The 21,989-nt window shown below is 38.2% G+C and overlaps 1 protein-coding gene across 5 annotated transcripts in view; it reads left to right on the top strand.

Moving 5' to 3' along the window:
- bnc2 (basonuclin zinc finger protein 2) overlaps positions 1-21,989 on the top strand; it is a gene marked incomplete at its 3' end in the record, with an annotated part of 304,130 nt that overhangs the window by 85,349 nt on the left and 196,792 nt on the right. For 3 of the 5 annotated variants that reach the window (XM_079863505.1, XM_079863508.1, XM_079863509.1), the window contains exon 2: positions 1,704-1,949. The exons of 1 other annotated variant lie outside the window; for it this stretch is intronic. In XM_079863505.1, coding sequence (XP_079719631.1) covers positions 1,704-1,949 — 246 coding nt within the window. Of the gene's footprint in view, positions 1-507; positions 853-1,703; positions 1,950-21,989 lie in introns of all 5 variants that reach the window. One more of the 5 variants, XM_079863506.1, reaches the window with a different exon arrangement.

Raw genomic sequence — 21,989 nt, 5'->3', positions numbered from 1 at the left:
AGTGATGCAATATAAATACTTAATACATTTATTTATTTTTTAAATGCTTTTTAAAAAAAGTATTGTTTTATACAATTTTTGTTTACTGGCTGTCAAGAATAAAAACGAAATAAAGAAAAATAAAATAAAGGGCAATTGGAAGGCTGAGAAATGTCTTTTCGTTTAGCATTGAGGTTATTATAGAAGTTGGAGCTTGTCCAATTGTATTGACAAATGCATTATTTGCTTGGAATAGTTGTGTGGATGGGCCAGTTTTTTTTGTGTGTGTGTGTGTGTGTGTGTGTGTGTGTGTGTGTGTGTGTGTGTGTGTGTGTGTGTGTGTGTGTGTGTGTGTGTGTGTGTGTGTGTGTGTGTGTGTGTGTGCGTGTGCGTGTGTGAGAGTGCATGTATTAGAGAGTGGCTCAATCCCACTGAGGTCTGGAGTGAAGAAGCATCAGGCATGGAGAGCTGGTAATAAGACAGGGACAACCCTTTCCCCTCCTGCTCTCTCTCTCTCTCTCCTCTCAGTGGGAAAGCAGATCAGTGGAGGAGAGAGAGAGCCGTGTCATTGAGTGCCAGCAAGAAGAGAGGAGCAGTTAACTCAGACGTGCTGCGGCCCGACACACACATGCTCTACCTCACAACAACACACATGTACTCACGGCTGCATGCACATGCACACTGACACAGCTCTAGCTGGAGTTAGTCTGGAAACTGAGGACAGGCATCTCTGAAGGCGAGAAGGGGGCCTGAAGAAAGAAAGACAGGGAAGGAGAAAGAGAAAGAGAGAGAGAGGAGGGGCTGCTTTGGAACTGACACACTCCAACACCTGATCTCCACACAGCTGGAAAGAAAACCACGCTGGACACGCTGGTGAGAAAGGGCACCTTTTGGGGAGAAGGGAGGGACGATTTGTCTTCGGCTCTTAGAAAAATAGTTTTAAAGTCATTTTGGTTTTCTTTTTGAATGAAACTTTTTAAGAGAACTATTTGCAGTGAGAAAATAGTTGGTTTTGATTACAAGAGCATAGACCTGCAAGGAGTGAAAGTATATTTTTAGTGCAAAATATAAGTGGTGTTTTTGTGCATGTAGAGGTGTGCGAGGGGTTCAAAGGGCAGGTTACGGGTGACTGAGTTTGCTCTACGATTGATTTCTGTTTGGAATGTGTGTATGTGTATATGTCCGTGTATGTTTGGAGGACAGCCCATACACAGCTTGACTGACATAAAAAAAAAAAAGAAAAAAAAAAGTGTGTGTGTGGGGGGGTTCAGACAAAAAAAAAAAAAAAAAACTACTCTCCTTCACCATCTCCTCCTCCATTTTTCTGCCATCCCCTTTTTTTCTCTCCTTCCTTCACTTCACTTCAATTCACACCCCCATCCCTCTCTTCCTCCCTCCTTACTTCCGACACTCCGCTCATCCTGCCCTCTACCACCACATGCCCCAGAGGAAATATGCATTGTGCAGCCCTGCTCCTGAATTAACTCAACACACTCTTCCTGCTACTGGCAGGCAAGACCCTCCACTTTCACCCCTCTATCAAGAAAAGATAGCAACGAGAGAGAGAAAACGAAAAGAAAGAAAGAGAAAAAAGAGAGCAAGAATAGGACAGAAGAGGAAAAAAGAACAGAGCAGTCACCCTTTGCCTCTTTGAACCTCCACCTTCTCTTACTTTTCTCTCCGGCTCCCCGTCCACCCCCCTTCCCCCTCTTCTCTGCCGGCAGTCTGAGGAGACAGAGTTGGATGTGAGAGGCGGTGTGGTGTGGAGAGAACAAGATCGAGAGAGGGCACGCGAGTCCACGGCCAGAGCCAGCAGCAGGAGCAGCAGCAGCGGTGCAGGGGGAGGAGGAGGAGAAGGAGAAAGCTCCATGCAGTTCAGCACCAGACCGGCCAGCGCCGAGCCGGGCTTCATGGGGACATGGACACAGCAGAGCACTGACAGCAACCTCCTTTTCAGAATGTCCCAGCAGGTCAGTGGGATGCTGTCCCTCTCACTCAGTGTGACACTGTGTCTGCTTCATCTCTGTGCAGCGGTTAAGTGTGTGTTTGAGCGTGAGCATGATTTTTATTCGATTTTTTTAGCGTATGAATGTGAATGTAAAAAATGTTTTGGTTGGTGTCAGAGATTGTAATGCTTGCTACTGTGTAAACTATGTTTTGCTTAACGTCTTTGAGTGGTTTAGTGGCTGATGCCCATTGTCACAAATTGCAGTCTTTGTTTTAAAGTTTCTGAGTGTTGAAGAGAAATTATTTTTATTAATTGCATTAGTGAATAATATGCGTCCGGTCAGTCTGGACTGGGAGGTTTTGTTTTGGTGACCCTTTGTAGATCAGGCTGTGGCACACATCTAATTGACTTCATCTGTTTGTTTCTGGAGTTCTTAACACCATCAACTTGTAAAAGTACTTCCGATTTCCCTAGCTATATGTAATATCTACAGCTCTTTAACATTGTGTATAGCTATTGTAAAGTTCCTGTGCTGAATGCTTTTATCAAGACAGAATGTTAATGGGAGGGGGATCGGGTCTGTGGAGGGAGAGATGGTGAGCAGAACATTAATCATCAGGGCTGGTTTCTCTGTGCTATGCACACGCTGATACGATTGCAGGCCCCTGGACTCCCTTTGGCCAACAATGGGGGTCCATCCACATATTTTTCCAGATTCCTCACAAACTTTTTTTTTTTCTTTCATTTTTATACTCGATAAGCTCTCTTTATTTGTAACACTGAGATGCATATCGATTAAAATTGAACACCTTAAAAAATATGAATAAACAGTTTATTTGAAATTATATATTTATTTATTTTCGTTTAGTTTATCTATGTATTTCTCTAACTAATTATATGCTATTTATTATTGAAAGGCTAATACATTTTGTCTGCGCGGTTCCAGTTGACTTAGAAATTTAGAATCTGAGTGAGAATAAAATTTGAATGGTACTATTCAGACGCGCGTTTAGCTGTTTGGCGCATCGGAGCTCCGGCGCAGGTGGATTCAGTCCTGCGCTTCAATCATTTACGAAAACACTATGAAGCATGGAAGGGTTCTTACTTATGGCAAGTTGAAGGACATTCTGAATGGACCTTACTCGTTTAATAACAATGTAAAATTCTACAAATAAAGTGATTTGCATTCTTGTATTATGACGCGCCTTTGAACGTATGTTATAGAAACGTGTTTAAACCGTTTATCCTTGACAAAACTATGAGTGACATAATTCAAATGCAGTTTGTTTGAATTCGACTCTAAATCACTCAATAATCGTTGGATATAATTATTTTATTAAGAAATTGTCTTATGTAATGGACATTAGGCTAACGACAGTGTAATCTGGCTGCTATCAGTTATTTTGTCAGGACAACATTGTCTCAGCTCTTCAGATGCAATTGTGCTGCTTAAACAAATATCATAATGCAAATGATGTGCATCCGATCCTTTCTGAGTTATGAATCTCAAAGAAAGATTTTTAGAGAAATGTCAAAAAATAATAATCCTGTTCATAATCAATAATAAAATATGATGCTGCTCTCACAGATGGCAAGAAACTTGACACTGATATTTTTTTATGTTCTCTTTTCTTAAAATGCATTACGAATGAAATACGTTTTTTTCCCTCAAATAGGCTATGTATTTTTTTCCAAATGTGTATATAAATTTTTTTCTAAAGAGCGGCTGCAAGCCTTTTCGAGCGTGTAGTTTAACCTACATTTCTGCGTCCTAAATTAATTTCAGTTTTATCTGTAGGCTACTGTTAACAAGACGATCACGACTTCTTAATCACCAATTAAAATCCGATCCGATTTTTTTTTTTTTTTTTTTTTAATTAAAGGTACACCTGTGCATTTCCACAAATAATACTGACACTGCTGACCACGTGCAATGGTCGATATTAATATCAAACCCACATAAACACATATTCTGGATCCTGGATCCCTGTGCTAGGGTTTATTTTATTCAGTAGCCTATATTTGTTAATGTGGGTTTGGTTATTAATGGGTTCTAATTGCTCAATCTTGACTAATCGGATGCACGAACGAGCACTTAAAGGTTCTTCATTTGATGTGATTCTTTTGACACGAGTTGCTGAAACAGGGCTGTGATCAGTTCACATCGCAAACATTTTTCAGGTGCTGATTCTGATCTTTTCTCCCGCGGAAACTCTGAGAGGCTGTGGTGCAGGCGAACTTCATCACTCTCTCTGAGGCTTCTCAGCATCCTCTCATGTCTGAACCACTTGTTTATATTCCTTAAATGCCCCTTTTTTAATGAATATAAATGTAACATTACTTTATATTGTAGGTGATTTTGCATAAATACCTTCTAGAAATGTTCGATCAGGCCTAAAGAACGTAAAATAAAACTGCAACGGCAAATACATTATTGTTATTATTGATGTTCTATTCTTTATTATTATTATTATTATTATTATTATTATTATTATTATTATTATTTTGAAAACGAATGACACTGAAAATTACAGATTTTCCGCAAAACGATTAGCTGAAATCTCCAGTCTTGTTTGCAAATTAATTTAATCGCCACACCAAAACGTAAAAAAAAAAACAAACAAAAAAAAAAACCCTACTGCAATATCGTTTCTTTAATCTTAAATAAGGAATATTGAATTTTGAGATTTTTAGACCTTGACTGAAAGATGTAAAAACTAAAAATTTTCCGGATGCGGGTGCGACACGACTGTTAAACAGAAACTTATAGTGAAAGTAATTAGAAACATATTAAAGGAAAAACAGCCTTTAAAAAAAAGATGCCCGATTGTGTTCGATTCGTCCGATTATACAGTTTAGTTTACAATTTAATTTAGTAACTATTGTAAATGTTAAAGAGCATTTATATTGTATGTTCTCATGTATTTTGAGATCTGAAAACTGAACACAGTTAGGAACAAATAATAATTTGCTGAATGCGGTTTATGGGGGCTCTTTTATTTATTTATTTATTTATTTATTTGTTAAACATCTTCTCTAATGTAACAAATAAACAAATAAAAAGACCCCTTTCAGACTTTGCAAATGAACATTTATTACTTTTTTTTTTTTTTTTTATATATTTATTGATTTGAAGCTCAGTTCATTTTGCGATCTTCTGTACTGATTTGTTTCTTGCATATCCGTGCATCTTCTTTCTTTCTTTCTTTCTTTCTTTCTTTCTTTCTTTCTTTCTTTCTTTCTTTCTTTCTTCAGGTGTATCTGTGCGTGTATGTACAGGAGCTGTACATGTGATTATAGTGAAGTGTCTGTTTTCCTTTTTTCCCTCTCTGTGCTGCATGTGTGTGTGGGTGCGAGATGAAACGACTCTTGGCTGGCCTTGGTTAAGAGAAAGAGAAGGGTGGAGTGGAGAAGAGAAGAAGAGAGGAGAGGAGAGTGAAAGAGGATATGTGGTTAGGGAGACACCCACCATCTTTTCTCGGCAGATAGAGCAGAACCCAGGGCAGTGCCAACACCATCGGTGCAGCTAGTGCTGACTAAGATGGAGCAGTCACAGGAAGCGTGACTGTTTCAACCTTTGGTGACAGGAAGATGCCTGTCACAGGGTCATTGTCAAAACCAAGGCAAGTTGAACATATACAATATGTTGGAAAATAAATAAATAAATAAATAAATAAATAAATAAATAAATAAATAAATAAATAAATAAATAGGGAGTTTTATTGTGTAAAACAGCAACTAAAGGGGGGAGTTGAATTTCAAAGACCATCTTTGGAGTCAGCACACCGAGTTATTGCGCCACTGTACAGAAGAGAGGCTGCTGGTTCAGGGGTCTTTGTTCTGAACGGATCTGGCTCCTCTAACTACTGACCCTGTTAAGTAATGGACTCAGTTGCGGGGAGTAATCTCACCTGGCTCAGGGATGCTTTCTTTCCTAATTCCTCTCGCTTTCCCCGACAGACAGCCTCTTAATGTTTTCAAGGAGAAACTGGAATGTGGAGGAAGCAGAGAGGGTGGGGAGAGGATCAGAGAGAAAGTGATAAACTTTTTCTCTGTTTTTGTTGTAAAGCGAGAGTGCTTGCTGGCGTGTTTTACTCTGGAAGTCAAGAGTTACAAAAAGGTGCATGTAGAGGTGATGAGTAGATGAGAGAGAAAAGGCTGAGAGATGTTTGGCGACTGTATACGAGATTTCTGTACTCTTTGAGTGTGTGTGAATGTGTGTTTGTCATGTACACAAGCGATACATTATTGTGCTGCCTACACCTCTGCCTACATCCCTACTGTCAATGCGAGTTGTTGGAACTATTATTTTTTCTTCCCTGAAAAAAAAAAGAAAGATATTCAGTATTTCTCATTCCATTTAAGTAATTACATAATTAGTGTATTAATCAATATTCTACAGTTATGGCTTTTAATAAACGTTGTTTATAGCGGTGTCTGTGTTAAATTAGTTTTAATATTCATGATTTAATTCCCTAAATTTCACTGTTTACAAAGCAATGTTAGAATATTAAACTAAAATGCTCATGAGAAATATCACTACACTCTGTTATTGTTTTCGCAAAAAAAGATTTCTTAAATTTAGATATTTTACCAGCTTAAACTACAATTTCTAGTTATTTTAAAATGTATTTATCCTCAAAATACTGTTTATTTGTTTTATTTTTATTTTGTTAATCTTAAATATTTAAAAGCAAAGAGAGGAAGTGCAAGATGAAGAGAGAGAGCTAGTGAAAGTGTGGGACAAGCGGGTTGTTTTTGGGGAAGGAGAAGTGGTCCCTCGTGAGTAGAGAAATTCACTCTTCTGTGATACTGGCTTGCAGTCAGTTTGGAGGCAGATTCATCAGCACTTCACAATGGGGACAAGCCCCCCCCCCCTCCCCTCCCCTCCCCAGTCCCACACTGAAAAGCACACAAATCGATCCAGTTAAGATTTTCATTCAGCCTCACTAAAGATTTGGTTGCTATCTTTCCTTTATTCTCTGGAGCAACGAGTGGATATGAGTAGGTGTTTGAGATCTGTGTGTTCCTTGGGCTATGATCAATAGCTGACACTGGGCACATCACTCACATGCTCGTGTAGTGCCTCTTCTCTGCTCTCTGTCTGTCCTCAGGGGCGACACGGCCACTCACATGTTCATTCTAGAATATATTTCTGGTGTGTCAGAAAACGGAGCAATACTGTCCCCAGCGTTGCACAGGAGAAGAGAGGTGATGTTACGCTCTCTGTGGCGACACACAGATGGGGTCAATGCCATGGACATAGACACGATAAAAATATGAGACCATCTGCTCTGCTCTTATCAGGACGATGAGCGTTGAAAGGTAGTCATGCTTTCCCGTGGGTAAATGCAGATTAAATTGTTGACTTGGCTATAAGACACTTCAGAAACTATTGAATACTTGTATTACAAGAATTCATAATTATTTAAAATAGTGACACATTGTTGCAGTGATTTCCTCTTTTACATAAGCAGAATTCATATGTGAGGTTGTGAATGTAAAACAACTTGTTAACCTCTTAACTGAGGGATTGTAATGAAGCAGACATCTATATTTGCTTCATTTTATAAAGAAACAAGTTCACTTGGTTGTCTGTCTAATGTTATAGTGCACTATAAAAATTGTTGACATGCAATTGTTCCCTTAAAGAGCTATTTCTAACTGATTTAACCCATACACATATTTTTGTTGGTATAAATGTATATATTTAGGTTGATTCTGTGGTATTAAATAATATCTTTGACCAATATAATTAACCAGTTAATTTAGATGTTACCATTTTGTTCGGTGTATTTTTGGTCCTTGTCAAGCTAGTCAATGCTCTGAAAAGTTTTTCTTTTTTTTAGACCCCTTTTTTCTGAACAGAAGGGAAGTCCTGGTTAAAAGGGAAACTGCTGTTTCAATAGTCTTAGAGTCAGGATGTCACCACCCCCGGCGTGGCGGTAATGAGGGGACATTACCATCATTCTGCGTCTTGTTAGTTCCCCGAGCGCCTGACACAATCAGAATGCACCAGCTGCCCTTCAGACCTCAGAGATCTGAGAGAAAGAGAGAGAGGCCTCTCAGACCTCAGCTAGAGACAGAGAGATCTGATACGCGAGACCTGGGGGACAGTGTTCCCAGAGATGAGACAAGCACTACCTCCATGTAAAAATAAAATTAGCCTCTCAGAAATTTGCATAAACATTGTATGTATAAGAGACTTGCAGTTATTTGTTGTGAATGTATGTAAATGTAAAATGTTGCTGTAGATTATTTTTTTTTTTTACACACCTATTCAACAGAACACATAAAGACCCGTGGCAAAATTCTAAGAATGATGCAATTTTGTTTTTTTCATCATCATTTTTTTTTTTTTTTTACAATTAAGAATATGCATAAATGTTTATTAGTCTTAAGACTTGATCTCAGTTCCTAAATTATTTAAGAGAGTGGAGAGGTATAACCTAGTTTAGGAGTTTAAAGATGGCTGCATTATGAACACAGAGGCGGAGACCACACGCTTAAAAAAGAAAGAAAGAATATGTTGGAATTATATGATGACAGAATAATTTCTTTTCCTTTTTTATTGATTGGGGGGATGTTCTGTACAGCAGTTTTTTATTTTATTTTATGAATACATTAAAACTCATAAAAAGATTCTAAGATTTTTTTTTAGTCGAATAACGATATAAAGACCTGTGTATGCAATTTACTACAAAATTTGGAATTGGAGATTTAGCTTGATCTTGATTTTACTGCTCATACTGCCTTTCTCAGTACTGAATAAGAAAACATCAGATCAACAGAGACAATATTCAGATTTCCTTCTAACCTTAGTACTGCTGCCGGTGCAGTCTGTGCCTGAAAGCCTTTGTCCCGGAATGCCGGTAAGAGGTTCCATTATGATTTGCTTTAACAAGAATCAGTTAGAATCACTGGAGTCAGTTATCAAGTCCTCTGAGACCTTCACTGGTGCAGAGTTATGCCACGTCCAATCCAGAAAACACCTGCCCTTCCGTAAAGGTCATTCAAATCAGACAGTCAGACCTCAAAGCCCGCTGAGTGTTTTCACTTTACCGCTGGGCTTCAACTTTAACTCTGCGACGCTGCAGTCAGTCTCACATTTCAACTTTACACCACCTGAGATCCTGAAAAATTATGCTCTTCAGGCTCTCACATGATTTTATTATAACTTTTAACATTTAACAGGTGTGAGAACCTTGTGGTGATTTAAATCCAATCAAATGTCAGCACCCCTAGTGATTGATTATGTTGCAAATCCTGTCTGTACAGAAATTAACTCAGTGTGTTTAAAGATATGTAAATCATTTTGGCAAATTTATGCAGAAATCCAGGTAAATTCAAAGGTTTCAAATAACCTCTGATATTATTAAGGCAAAATTTTATGAAAACTAAAAGACGCAAACCTGTTACACAACTGTTTTGGGATAATGAACAACAAGTAAGGCTACAATATTTGGAAAAACTCTGCATATTGATGACACTGTAATGGGAACATGGGCCATGAAATGAGGGCATGACTTCTGTTTCTTTGCTTCCTGTTTTCTTTTTTTTTCCTTCTTCTTCTTCTTTGCTGGATTGTTTCCAATGCCACTGGCACATTCAGAGGCCGCTATTTTTAAGCTGTTAGTCTACCTCATCTTAAACAGCTAAGAGGGCAATTTCTACCATCAACAATACACAGACAAGAAAATCACACTCCCCCTTTGCAGGAAAGAGTCTCTCATTTTCAATTTTGCTGTGTGGTTTGACTGTGTCACCATAATTTCATCTAATGTTGTGGCTGATTTACCATTATTATTATTATTACTACTACTTTCCACCATTATTACTGTTATAGTTACATATGTCCGCAGATAATGACAGTAATTTCAGTTGCTCACAGTGGTTTTCCTCATTAGTGACACTACACTGGTGTTGTTGAGCATGGGGAAGTAAAGCATTCAGTCCAAGTCTTATAAAAATGGCAATACTGATGCAAAGAAGAAATGCTTTTCTAGCGGTTGGATTGACAATATTTTGTGTTCTGTGATTTGAGTTCCCAAAGACTAATGCCAGGTGTAAAATCTATTATAAAAAATATAATTCTATTTAGTTTGAATAAATTCCATGGATTGACAATGATCACATTTTTGATGGAAATAAAACTTATATTTTTTTATAAAACAAATATTTTAATTCAATGCAAGGAACTATTTTCATTTAATAATTCATTTGTTACTTTATAAAAATATTTGAAAATTAATTAAAAAAATTCACAAATTTGATTTTCAAGAAGTATAATCTATTTTTATTTACAATGCAAACACGGTCTGAGGCCAATGATTTATAGAAATGAGACAAAAAGCACCCCCCCCCCCCCCCACCACCACCACCACCATGTTCTGTATCAAAAGAGATTTACTGAGAATGCATACCGTACATTTGTTTGATCTTTTGCTGCATGGATAAAATATTGCAAAAGTTATATTAACTGTGAAATGCTTTTGTTTTATCTGTGTTTTCTGCGTTTAACCCATAAATTATGACCAGCATTTGTACAAAAGGTTGACGTATGTGTGTTTGTGTCTGTGTCTGTGTCTGTGTTTGTGTGTGTGTGTGTGTGTGTGTGTGTGTGTGTGTGTGTGTGTGTGTGTGTGTGTGGTGTGTGTGTGTGTGTGTGTGTGTGTGTGTGTGTGTGTGTGTGTGTGTGTGTGTGTGTGTGTGTGTGTGTGTGTGTGTGTGTGTGTGATTATGTATATGAGGGCTGGTGCTGTCATCAACCACAACTGCAATCAACCGGAGGCGTATTTTATATCAAAATCTTGTGTGCGAGTATGTGTTGTAGCTCTAGGCTTGAGGGAAAAGGTTTTTTCTTTTTTTTCTTTGCTTGGAATTGATGCTGCTCAGATTGTGAAAACACACAGGCTTGGACGTTCATGAGGCATATCTCAGGATCACTCCACTCCGCACACATGCCGTGTGTTAGAAAGTCTACAAATACGTTTATTCCACATACTTCTCTCATGTATGCCGACATTTTTTATTAGTAATTACATGATTTTTATGATCATTTTAAAAATCATCCAAACCAGGGATGACATTTTTTTTTTTATCATTGAGGATTAGAAGGGTTCCATTTTATTATGAATTCACAAGCCCACTTTTATTTTGCTCTTTTTTTTAGCATAAAAAATGAGCATGTTATATAATCAAATACCATAAAATGCACTAAATGTCACAGTGCATGTTCCCAGATGCACAGCAGATGTGATTTACGGTGGGTTTATTGTCATATATTGAGCGGTACTGCTCTTCCTTCTCTCCAATCCATGGTGTCAATTAAAGCTCAAACAAACTCATTTGCTCTTGTGATAGACTCCAAATGAAGTGGCTAGTGTATCTAGGCAACCAAAGGGGTCAGAGTTCCCTGTCCTTATCATCAGCTGCTGATTGTAGCAGATTGGAGATGCTCATATTGCCTCCGTTTTCAAGCGCAAAAGAGTATTTGGGCATTTTTTGCGAGTGACCAGTGATATCAAAAAGAATATTTAAATATTTTATATATTAGGACAGTCTAGCATGTGAATCCCAATTTGCTTAGGGAGTGGGTTGCTCTTCGCATCGCATCGACCCGCGCTGATAAATCCTTCTCACGTTGCGCGAGATGTACATGGGCAGTTAGCAGTAGGCAAGCCTTCTGTTATTTCAGCACTATTGATTTTCACCCATTCAACAAATATTACACGATTCAAGGAGTAGGGTTTATAATCATGTGAAGTGAAACTCTATTTCCAGGAGCATATGTGTGGGAGAAGAACATTATCTGGTCATAAAGTCAATTGATAATACCCATGGCAAAGAGGGGATTACAGATAGAGGATGCATTTAAAAGTTTAAAATGCTGTCTGATCAGCTAAAGGAAGGGTAATTCCTTTCAGGTTGAAAGCATTAATAGCATCACCGGTAACGGTATCCTCTGTGAAGTGATGGCTGAAAAGACTATGCGCGTCTGTCTGTGTTCGTGCGGGTGTGTGCATGTGTGTGTTGTTTAGAGAAGAGTGAGCACATAAAATAAAGTGCCCAGAGGTTGCTCCTGGCATTTTGTGGTCACCAGACAATTGTCATAACTCACAAAGAATAAAAAGCAAGCATGGGAGCTGTGTGTGTGTGTGGTACACACAGCTCCCATCCCAGTTCAACTTAGATCGCGTACCAATATTTGATCTTCTCTCATTAGAGTGAGAAAGGGACCATCAGGCCACCAAACACGCTGTGTCCATTGTGCCATGAATGCATGTGCACACAGACGCATACATACTCCCCTCAACCTCATTTCATGCACGACACTCCTGAGGTAGTTTGGGGAATAGAAAATTGCTTTCTAAGGAAGGCTCTGGCCAATTAAGGCCCTGACCGTATTGAATGTCAAGTGTTAATTTAGGTTGTCTCTCCTGTGACCCCTCCCCCTTCCCCATTTTACTAGCAGTTGAGCCAGCAGGGGTCTTCAGATGAGCAAATACATGTGAGGTAAAAGTTGATTGCCTGAAGGACCTCGGGTATTATGTGTCATAGACAAGTGGCAAATGTGTTCTCCTTCCAGCATTTCCCCTCCCCACCTCTCTGACACCCCTGAGGGACGGAGAGGCAGGATTAACTGTACTGCAGCGATAAGAATGGGCGGTTTACTTTGGGGAAAAGACGAGTGTAATCACCTCACGGGCAGTAGGGAGGATTGAGGATGGACTCTCTCTATCTCTCTCTCTGTCTGGGATACAACTTCGCTGACTTGTCCCTAAGTCTAGACAAATGACTTGAGAAGTAGAGGAATTCTGTGACACAAAAGTATGTTTTCATTTGTGTTGTGTATCATTTCAATTGATTTCTTAAAAAACTATGCACATACTACACACACACCGGGCCAGGGTTACCTCATATTGTGACACAGGCAAAATCATTTTTGCCCCACACCCCCTGGTATGACCAAAACCACTACTTTTTAGGAAATGGGAAAAAAAAAAAACACTGTATTTGACAAGTTGACATTGTGGCTTTATATATGATCATATACTTGCATTTGTCATTAATAATATTTTACCAAAATCAAGCGAAAATGAAGGTCTTGACCAGCGAATGTCGTGTTTTTTTTTTCTTTCCGTCATTAGAACGACCACATCTGACTGAGGCAGTAAGTGCATCACATTACATTTTCAACGCACTCTGTTTTTCCTGTAATTTTGGCCCCAAAAAAAAAAAAAAAGTCCCCACAAGGACAAGGATTTTGGATAAAATTCATAACTAGGGAGACTTAATTTAAATTATTTTAAATAGGAGAATAAAAACAAGCACATTAAAATGGTTGGCATACATTTAATGTATAGAGCTATGAAATTTATTTTAAATGTAAATCCTTTGAAAATTTTAATTCTAGAGAAAACGCATGATAATCTATTTCTTATTAAATTGATAAGCTATTGTTTCATTACCACGACTTATTCTTATTGGCTGGTGTACTTGTAAAGACAGTGAAAGGATGCATTTTAATGCCCCTTGTATAATTAGTCTTAATGGTTTTATTATCATCACTGAGAAGCAGAGGCATGCTTTTTTTAAAGGGGCATTATATGGTCTTTCTCTGGCTGTGTAGAATAAATGTTAATGCATTTTTGAATTTCAGCGCACAGCTAATTCATACAGCCTAACATGCCTTAGACCTGAAAAAGTCCTCTGGCTACATTTGTTACTAGAAGGAAACAGCATGAGCTACATTCTCTGATCATACAGACAAGAGTGAACATGTTCTTGTTTTAAAATTGAATAGACACAAGTATTGATAAAGGTCTTGTGTGTGTTATTAGTTCCTACAGCTGCTGACATATAACATAACATAACATAACATAACATAACATAACATAACATAACATAACATAACGTCATGCTACATGCATAAAAAAACAAAAACAACAACAACTATGCAGTCTATAGAAATATAGACACCTCCAAATTTTTATTTTTTTTAGCTGAAGTCTGAATGAGGGAATAAAGAACAAAAACGCATGATAGACAGATGATCACAACATCATGATCGTGACCCCACTTTGCTTCTTTTGTCCCCAATTTCAGTCAAAAGAGCTGTAGACTAGAAAGAAGGAGAAAAGAAGAAGAGAGCTACAACGGAAGGGAACATTTTTATTTCATATTCACTTTAGTAAATGAAAAAAGGTGAGAAAGCAAAAAAAAAAAAAAAAAAACTCTCAGGTGTTACTGGGCAAAGACAGTTGATTGCAGCCAAATTCATTTTTGTCATTACGTGTTTTGTGTAAACACAATCATGCCAATAAAGTACTTTAAAAATTACAAATAGTTCTGTCTGTTCCTGGATGGACATAAAATATAGGACTACCCAGGACTACATTTATCACACTTTTATGTCGACTTTTCTTTTTCATGCCATGGTAGGGAAGAGAGGTACATTCTTTAAAATTTCTCTTTGTGTATTCTTTAGAAAATTACAACACACAGATTTGAAATGACTTGAGGGTGAGGAAATAATGACCGAATTAGCTCCCGCTAAAACACTATAACTCTTTTTGAAAGATTTGTGTGTACATCCAAACATGCTCACAGAGAGGCTTTCTGAACGTGATGTGTTGGGAAAGTACTTGTCAAGTGGCATTGATTTGTTAAAGTGCTGAATTAGCACAGTACGCCAGCTGCCACCGCCCGCTCACTGTTGTGCTGCCGTGGGCTCATTTTCTCCTTAACAACTCTTTCCCATTTCCCCTCAGCCCCTCTTTTGCTCTCTCTCTCTCTCTCTCTCTCTCTCTCTCTCTCTCTCTCTCTCTCTCTCTCTCTCTCTCTCTCTCTCTCTGTCAGGCCACACACGCTCTTTCTTTAACTCTTGTTAATTCTCTCTCTTACACACACACATATTGCAGACACACCTCAGCTGTGACCCATAGCAAACTTAGCTTCTCTTTGTCTTGATGACACACAACCACACCCACACAAACACTTACGCAATCTCTTGGGGAGAAAACAAATAAATAAATCACTTGTGTATTGTAGTACATGACCATGTTGAGTCCATCAAATTTAGATGGAGTTCTTCCCTTTAAAGTCCCTCTACAGTAATGGGATGAAACTGGGGGAATAATTAAGACTAACTCAGCGTAAACCTGGCCAGTATCTGTTATGCCAGGATCTAGTGGAATCTGTGTCAGCTGTAGTCAGTCAGAATAGGATTTTGGCTGCTCTGAGAGTCCACATTTTTATTAGGTAGCCAAAGTGTTCCATAAGCAGTTCTCAAGGTTCCCTTGGAGAGAGTGGCTGAGTCATATCCAGACTGTGTCAGGCCACACACAGTGGCAATAGATTTACCAGGAGCTCAGTTCAGCTAATTTCACAACTGCATTGAAATATTATTAGTGTTTACACAGGCCACAGCATATGTATTTGCTGATGAGTTACTGGCAGAGCATAATCTGAAAATTTTGATTTGGGGTGGGGTTTGCTTCCTGTCAACCCCTCAGCTTAGAGACTGTGCCAAGCGTGGCTTGGACTTTGAATATGACTTACAGTGCTATGCATAAGTTTAGACACCTATGCTAAAGTTGACTAAAAAGAGGAATAAAAAATCATCTTTTGGAAATTGAACTTAATGCCTTAATTTAAAAAATTAGGAAAAATCCAACCTTTAAGGACACCAATTTTCTTTGTTAATGAATAATGTATCGTAAATAAATAAATGTTCTTCCTTAAAATACAGGGTGCATAAGTTTGGACACCCCTATGTTAAATTCCCATAGAGGCAGGCAGATTTTTATTTTTAAGTTTTTTTATTTATTAATTTTTTTAGGATACTATGCATCCTGATAAAGTTCCCTTGGCCTTTGGAATTAAAATAGCCCCACATCATCACATAGCCTTCACCATACCTAGAGATTGGCATGGGGTACTTTCCATAAGATCATCTCTCAATGCAAATCAAACTAGCTATTAGGCTAACTGAAATAAAACCATGCCAATCTCTAGGTATGGTGAAGGCTATGTGATGATGTGGGGTTATTTTAATTCCAAAGGCCAAGGGAACTTTATCAGGATGCATAGTATCCTAAAAAATAAATAAATAAAAAAATACTTAAAAATAAAAATCTGCCTGCCTCTATGGGAATTTAACATAGGGGTGTCCAAACTTATGCACCCTGTATTTTAAGGAAGAACATTTATTTATTTACGATACATTATTCATTCACAAAGAAAATTGGTGTCCTTAAAGGTTGGATTTTTCCTAATTTTTTAAATTAAGGCATTAAGTTCAGTTTCCAAAAGATTATTTTTTATTCCTCTTTTTAGTCAACTTTAGTATGGGTGTCTAAACTTATGCATAGCACTGTATGTCATGTGATGTTCAACATAACCATTTTCCTAAAAGGTGGAATAGTCAGTGCCAGTCCTACGCTTCTGGGGGCCCTAAGCAAAACTTTGTGAAGGGACCCGCATCAAAAGCAGCAGACTCGCACGTTAAGAGATGCGCGGATCAGCTCTAACGTCACCCGAATCCGCTGTTACAAATAAATCATCCACCCGCCACCCACCACTCACCCGAACCTATGATTTTATCTGATTTAGATATCCGCACCCGATCGTCATATTACAGTTATTCTAATTCTCAGTGTTAAGCGTGATATCGTATTACACTGAAGTGAACTGCTTTTAAATTAACATTTATTTACAGTAAAAGTTCTTCTTTGGCAAATAGCCTAAACATAGGCTTTACTCCCTTCAAACTTAAATTGGAATGTCACTGTTTCCGTAACTGTAACTTCTCAAACACATGCAAGAAATTAAATATGTTCAGCCCAAGCAAAGGCTGGATATACAGTAGGCTTTATTTGATTATACTCATATACAGTGCTTCACAGACAGTGCATTTCACATACCCAGCACTTGATTCATTCTGGTTAACTACTTTACTAAAATGCTCCCACACTGTACTTTTCTTTTACATCCTTTTGTTTTGTCTTTAACTCTCTTTTTTGAAATTTCTTCCGGATCTGTTTTGCCTCCATTGCTGCTTAAACAAGTGGACCCCGCAACTACGTGGCTTAGAGTCTGCAAATTAGAGCCTGATGAAAAATTAAGCTTTAAACACGTTAATATATCCATCATTATGTTGGAAAACACTCTTATCAGAATAATTTTTGTTAAGCTTTTGTATATTTTTAGTTAAAGCTGTTAAGTTATTGAGCAATTTCTCATGTAGTTTTTTTTTTCCCTTTGTGTTTTATATAATGACCACTAGGCATTATATAATGCTCTAGGCATGCATTTTCCTTGATTGGTTTTCCCTGAAGAGATAAACGTTGTTTTTGAAACCAAAAGTAAAAGAGTGATGCAAGTTCTTTGCGTTTTACCATGAAGTGAGAGCTCAGTCTTTATTGATAGCAACACATTATGACGATTTATCTCTCATCCATCTGCAATTAATTGGAATGTTATTTTTTATTACTTGGCCCGCCCAACCCACGGACTGTCCAAGGTACGTGTCCGCAGACAATATAACCGCGATCCGCGCATCTCTTGATTGCATTCACGAGAGCACCACAACGCAATGCATTCGTGTTGATACGAGAGCAGACTTTGTTGTGTAAACGTGCTTTTGAGATTAATATTTTGTAAATAAAGTGAAAAATTATGTTTTTTGTTTAAACAAAGCATTCTCTTCGCTCTGTAAAATTGAGGTTAAACCACTGGAGTTACATGTAATACTTTAATAATGTCTTTGCTACCTTTCTGGGGCTTGAAAGTGGAAGTTGCATAGGTTGTCAACGGAAGGACCGATTCACTCTTGCAGTACTTTGATTTCACTGATCGGTCTGCACAGCGCCACTTCAAGTAGAAAAAAAATCCTGCACAGTCTTCTGTGATCAGGTGGTACAGCGGCCATGTGGTACAAGAGGTCGCTCTTGGAAAATTATGAGTTTACACTTTTTAATTACGTTCTACAATCATGTGAAGACTTTTTACAGTTTAGAATTGTTACGGTAATTACGACATGAGTGGACCAAACTTCACTTAAAAAATGGCAACATCTAAATGAACTGGTTTTATTCAAATCAAAAATGTTATTTGATATTGTTGAATCAATATAAATATGCAATCAGGTAGAAATTCTTTAAGGTGACAATTGCATGTTACAACTTTTTACAGAATACAGCAAATTTCTCCGCTTTAATGAAGTGTGATTTGACATATCAGATGTATTTCTGTTTCTGTCAAAGGCTTCACTGTCTTGACTGCTCTGTCTTGACCTTATTCACACCTTTTCCAAGAGGTGCAGATGTTCTGGTGACCCACTACTCTCTGTAGATGAAGTGACTGTGTGTGTGGGAGACAGTTTGTTTTTGGATATGAACTTAGCCTAAATACCCTCCATCTGCTGACCTCTGCACACATACACATATATACAGTACATGTGTACACAGTAACTAGTGCTTGCTGGCATTAGTTATCTTGTCTTCTATCTATCTCTCTCTCTCGCTCTTTCTTTGTGTTTTGCGTTCTTCTTTTTCTTCAGTGGTAGAGTGACCCTCCTTCCACACAGCATTTCCCCAGTGTGTCGTGTGATTAGACTCTGAAAGGTTGATACCGCTTGCTCTGTCCCCAGTTCCCATAAAACACTCAATAAAGCACCAATCTAGAGCCTTATCGCACTAATAGAGAAACACCATTCAGGGAAGAGATACTCTCCAAAAGCAGCCCGAAAAATGTGTAACTTTGCAAAATAAAAACACTTTCTTTCAGCTGTAAAATTTTTGATTATACTATTATTATTGTTATTATTATTATTATTATTATTATTATTAAAACATAACCATTAGAGGGACCACAGCTAATACGATGACAAAGAAAGTGTTTTTATATGAAAATGTTTGTATTTGAGTGTATGTGCAGTGTCTGCACATGTATGTGGGAAAGAGATGGGGTGGTGACTGCTGAAAAGATCCATACATTACAGGATTGTGAGGTGTTGAGGTCAGCCAAAGTGTCACGTGGACTTGGAAATCTCTAGATCAGTGTACGGGAGTGAATATGTGAGCGTCTCTCTGTAAATGTTGTGTATGTGTGTGTGAATGTGTGTTTTATGTGTGACAGTAGGTGGAGACAGTCACCGGAGGAAGTCAGAAATGGCCCCTGTGCAAACTCAGCATGTATGGGGCTTTGTGTGTCTCTTTTCTCTGTTTCACCATTTTTTTCTGTGCTTTTCCCGTCAAAGGCAGCCGAGCAGAGCCAGAAAAGCAGTTCCTTGGCAGGGCCTAATGGCAGTATGATGTAGTCTGTTGTGACTAGTGCATTCCTTTCAGGTTAAACCAGGGAAATTGCATTGTGTTCAGATACCAAGTCGCATGAATGTTTTATTGCCACAAGAGTGTCAAAGGTCCTTGTCTGGGCCTCAGGAGAGCCGCAGAGGAAGCCTTTGACTGAGCTCTTCAAATGGGAGAGAGAGAGACATGAAAACACTTGGTTGAACAAATGGTGGTTGAACAAAAAGTACGAGTTGAGGCTAATAGATTGTGGCAGTCACTAAGAGGGATTTCACTCTCTTTAAACTGTGACTTTTAAGAAAAAACACATACCCTGTGACAATAGCTGAAGAAAATTTGACAAGACACATGTAGAGAGGAGGAGAGAAACAGAGGAGGAGAGAAACAGAGGAACAGAGGATTATGGTCTGACTTCTCTGTCCCTCCCCTTCTGAGAGTATTTCTCTCTCTTTCTCTCTCTGTGTGTGTGTGTGCATGTGTGTTTACTATGCGTGAAAGTGTTCAAGTGTGTATGAGACAGTGAGTAGGTGTTTGCTTTTGGCAAGTTCCTGAGGAGGGCTGGAGCATTATGAAGGGGCTTGTGGTGGGTGTATGGACCTGTTATCTGCACAGCACTGACAGGAGGGCCATCGCTCCCAATGGTACCTCGTGTTACCGCTTGCACTCCCTCATTCCTGCAGTTGTAACCTAACCTGAGAGGACCAAGGGAGGCAGAGGGTGAGAATGAAGAGAAAATATGGCCCAGAGGAGGGAGTTCAGCTGGGGAGGAATTACTGCTTTAAGAGGTTTCCCTACCCAGTGTATCACTAGAACATCTAGTCTTATGTTTTCTCACAGTACGAAGTGACTATGAATCCAATACAGTGTTTTCCTAACAGATTTTTTTTTTTAAGTTAACTTGTTTATAAGAAACATGTCGAATTTGGTATTAAATGGCTTGCAATTCCAAGGCATTGTGGCCAGAATTTTTTTTTTAACTCTAATATGACTCCAAGACAAACAGATATTAATGAGTGTGTTGAAAAAAGTCAATGCCGCTATTAGTGTGTTGGCCTAATTGTTGGAGCATGTGTGATGGGGAGAACTGCATGCAAAATGGCTGACAATGTCAGGAGAATTCACTGGATTAAAATCCAGGGTACTGGCTGAGTTTTAGCAAGCAAACAGGTTACTGAAATCACCTCTTGCTGACCTCCCTTCACAAACACTCTTTTTCTGATGAAAACTACTCAATCAGACAAGTTATTTCATGCTTTTTTCAGTTGCACAGGACTAGTTTTTAATACATGGGTCAATGATAAAACTGTCTATGGTAAAAGATAGACATGCACCAAATTATTTAAAATGTACACTTTTGAAGAAAAAAAAAAGTTATTTAATAAATGTAATCATTCTAAATTGTCATGGGTTCTATCCATCAAGTAAAAACTTTTTCATTACACCTTGAAAACATTGTGTACACTTCTTAATAATTGTTTTCTTAATAATACTAAAAAGTACCATGAATTATTATACTATTATACTAACTATCATTAATTCATAAATACTGTGTCATTCTTAGTGGAGGCACACACCATGATATTTCACAATCTACTTGCATGGTTATAAAAAGGTCAGATTATCTGATATTTTAAGAGTTGGGTTTATTCATCAGTTAAGAATTATTGGCCTTGACAAACAGTAAAGGCCAGATTTACTAACAGCTTGCACCAGCGCAAACCCTCTTTTGGTGTTAAACTACTGCCAGGATTTACTAAAGAAACGCAGTGAAGAATTAGTGCTGAAAAGACGTAGACAGATATTTTTGCTTCTGACCTTATTACATATGCATTTGTAAGAGTTTCCATTTCAGACACAACATTTATGGGAGGAGAGTATTTAAATTAATCATTCAAGGTGATTTACAAAGGTTTGCTTTAGTCAATTTACTGTTACGGTGTTTGCTTCATTATTTGCCTTCCAAAAAAAAGCATGTCTTAAACCAGATGCTAATTCACACTGCTCTTGATAGATTGCGTTGGTCATTATGGAAATGATCTGGCTTTCTTTTCTGAGTTCTTTAATTTGCACGTCGTCAGTAGATCATGCGCAGAACATTCCACTCCCATCTGCACTTTTATGGGATTGCCTATTGTGTCTTTTAGAAGAGTATAACGGCATATGCAGGCAAATATGACACACAAACTTAGCGTGACTGACATAACACCGGAACAAATCCGGAAACACATGTACAAAGTGCATCATGGGAAATGTAGTCACATAAACAGCGTTAACACAATATACAACATTGCCCTTTCACACTAATTTGCCCTGTTTAGTAAATCCAGCATTAAGTGTCTACAGGGGTCCTTTCTATGATTTATACATTTGTCTACATAACCTTGTTTTTTAAACATTAAAGGTACAATATGCAAGAATTTTGCATTAAAATATCCCATAATCTCAAGGCCAGTGTTATATATTTTGTTAAGTTGATTACTTACAATATCCCAAATGTTTCCAACTATTTTTAAATCGTGAGAAAATTGCGATTTTAACCAAGGAAACGGGGCGTTAGAGCAGGGGGGAGCTGGGAGTCGCCAGTCAATTGCGTCACATCCGCGTTACCCTCGGTTTTCGCTCGTACTGTGTGGAGTCCTGAACAAGTGCGGAAGTTGTAGTTGTAGCGTCTATCAAGCAACAAACGTTAGCTTGTTTCGTGCTGTCGTTATGGAACACAATTATTCTTTACCGATTGCAGCTGGTTCTGT

This window comes from Squalius cephalus (assembly GCF_949319135.1).
Source record: "Squalius cephalus genome assembly, chromosome: 2".
Classification (NCBI taxonomy): domain Eukaryota; kingdom Metazoa; phylum Chordata; class Actinopteri; order Cypriniformes; family Leuciscidae; genus Squalius; species Squalius cephalus.
Note: the sequence above shows the minus strand (reverse complement) of the source record. Positions and strands in the feature narration are given on the sequence as shown.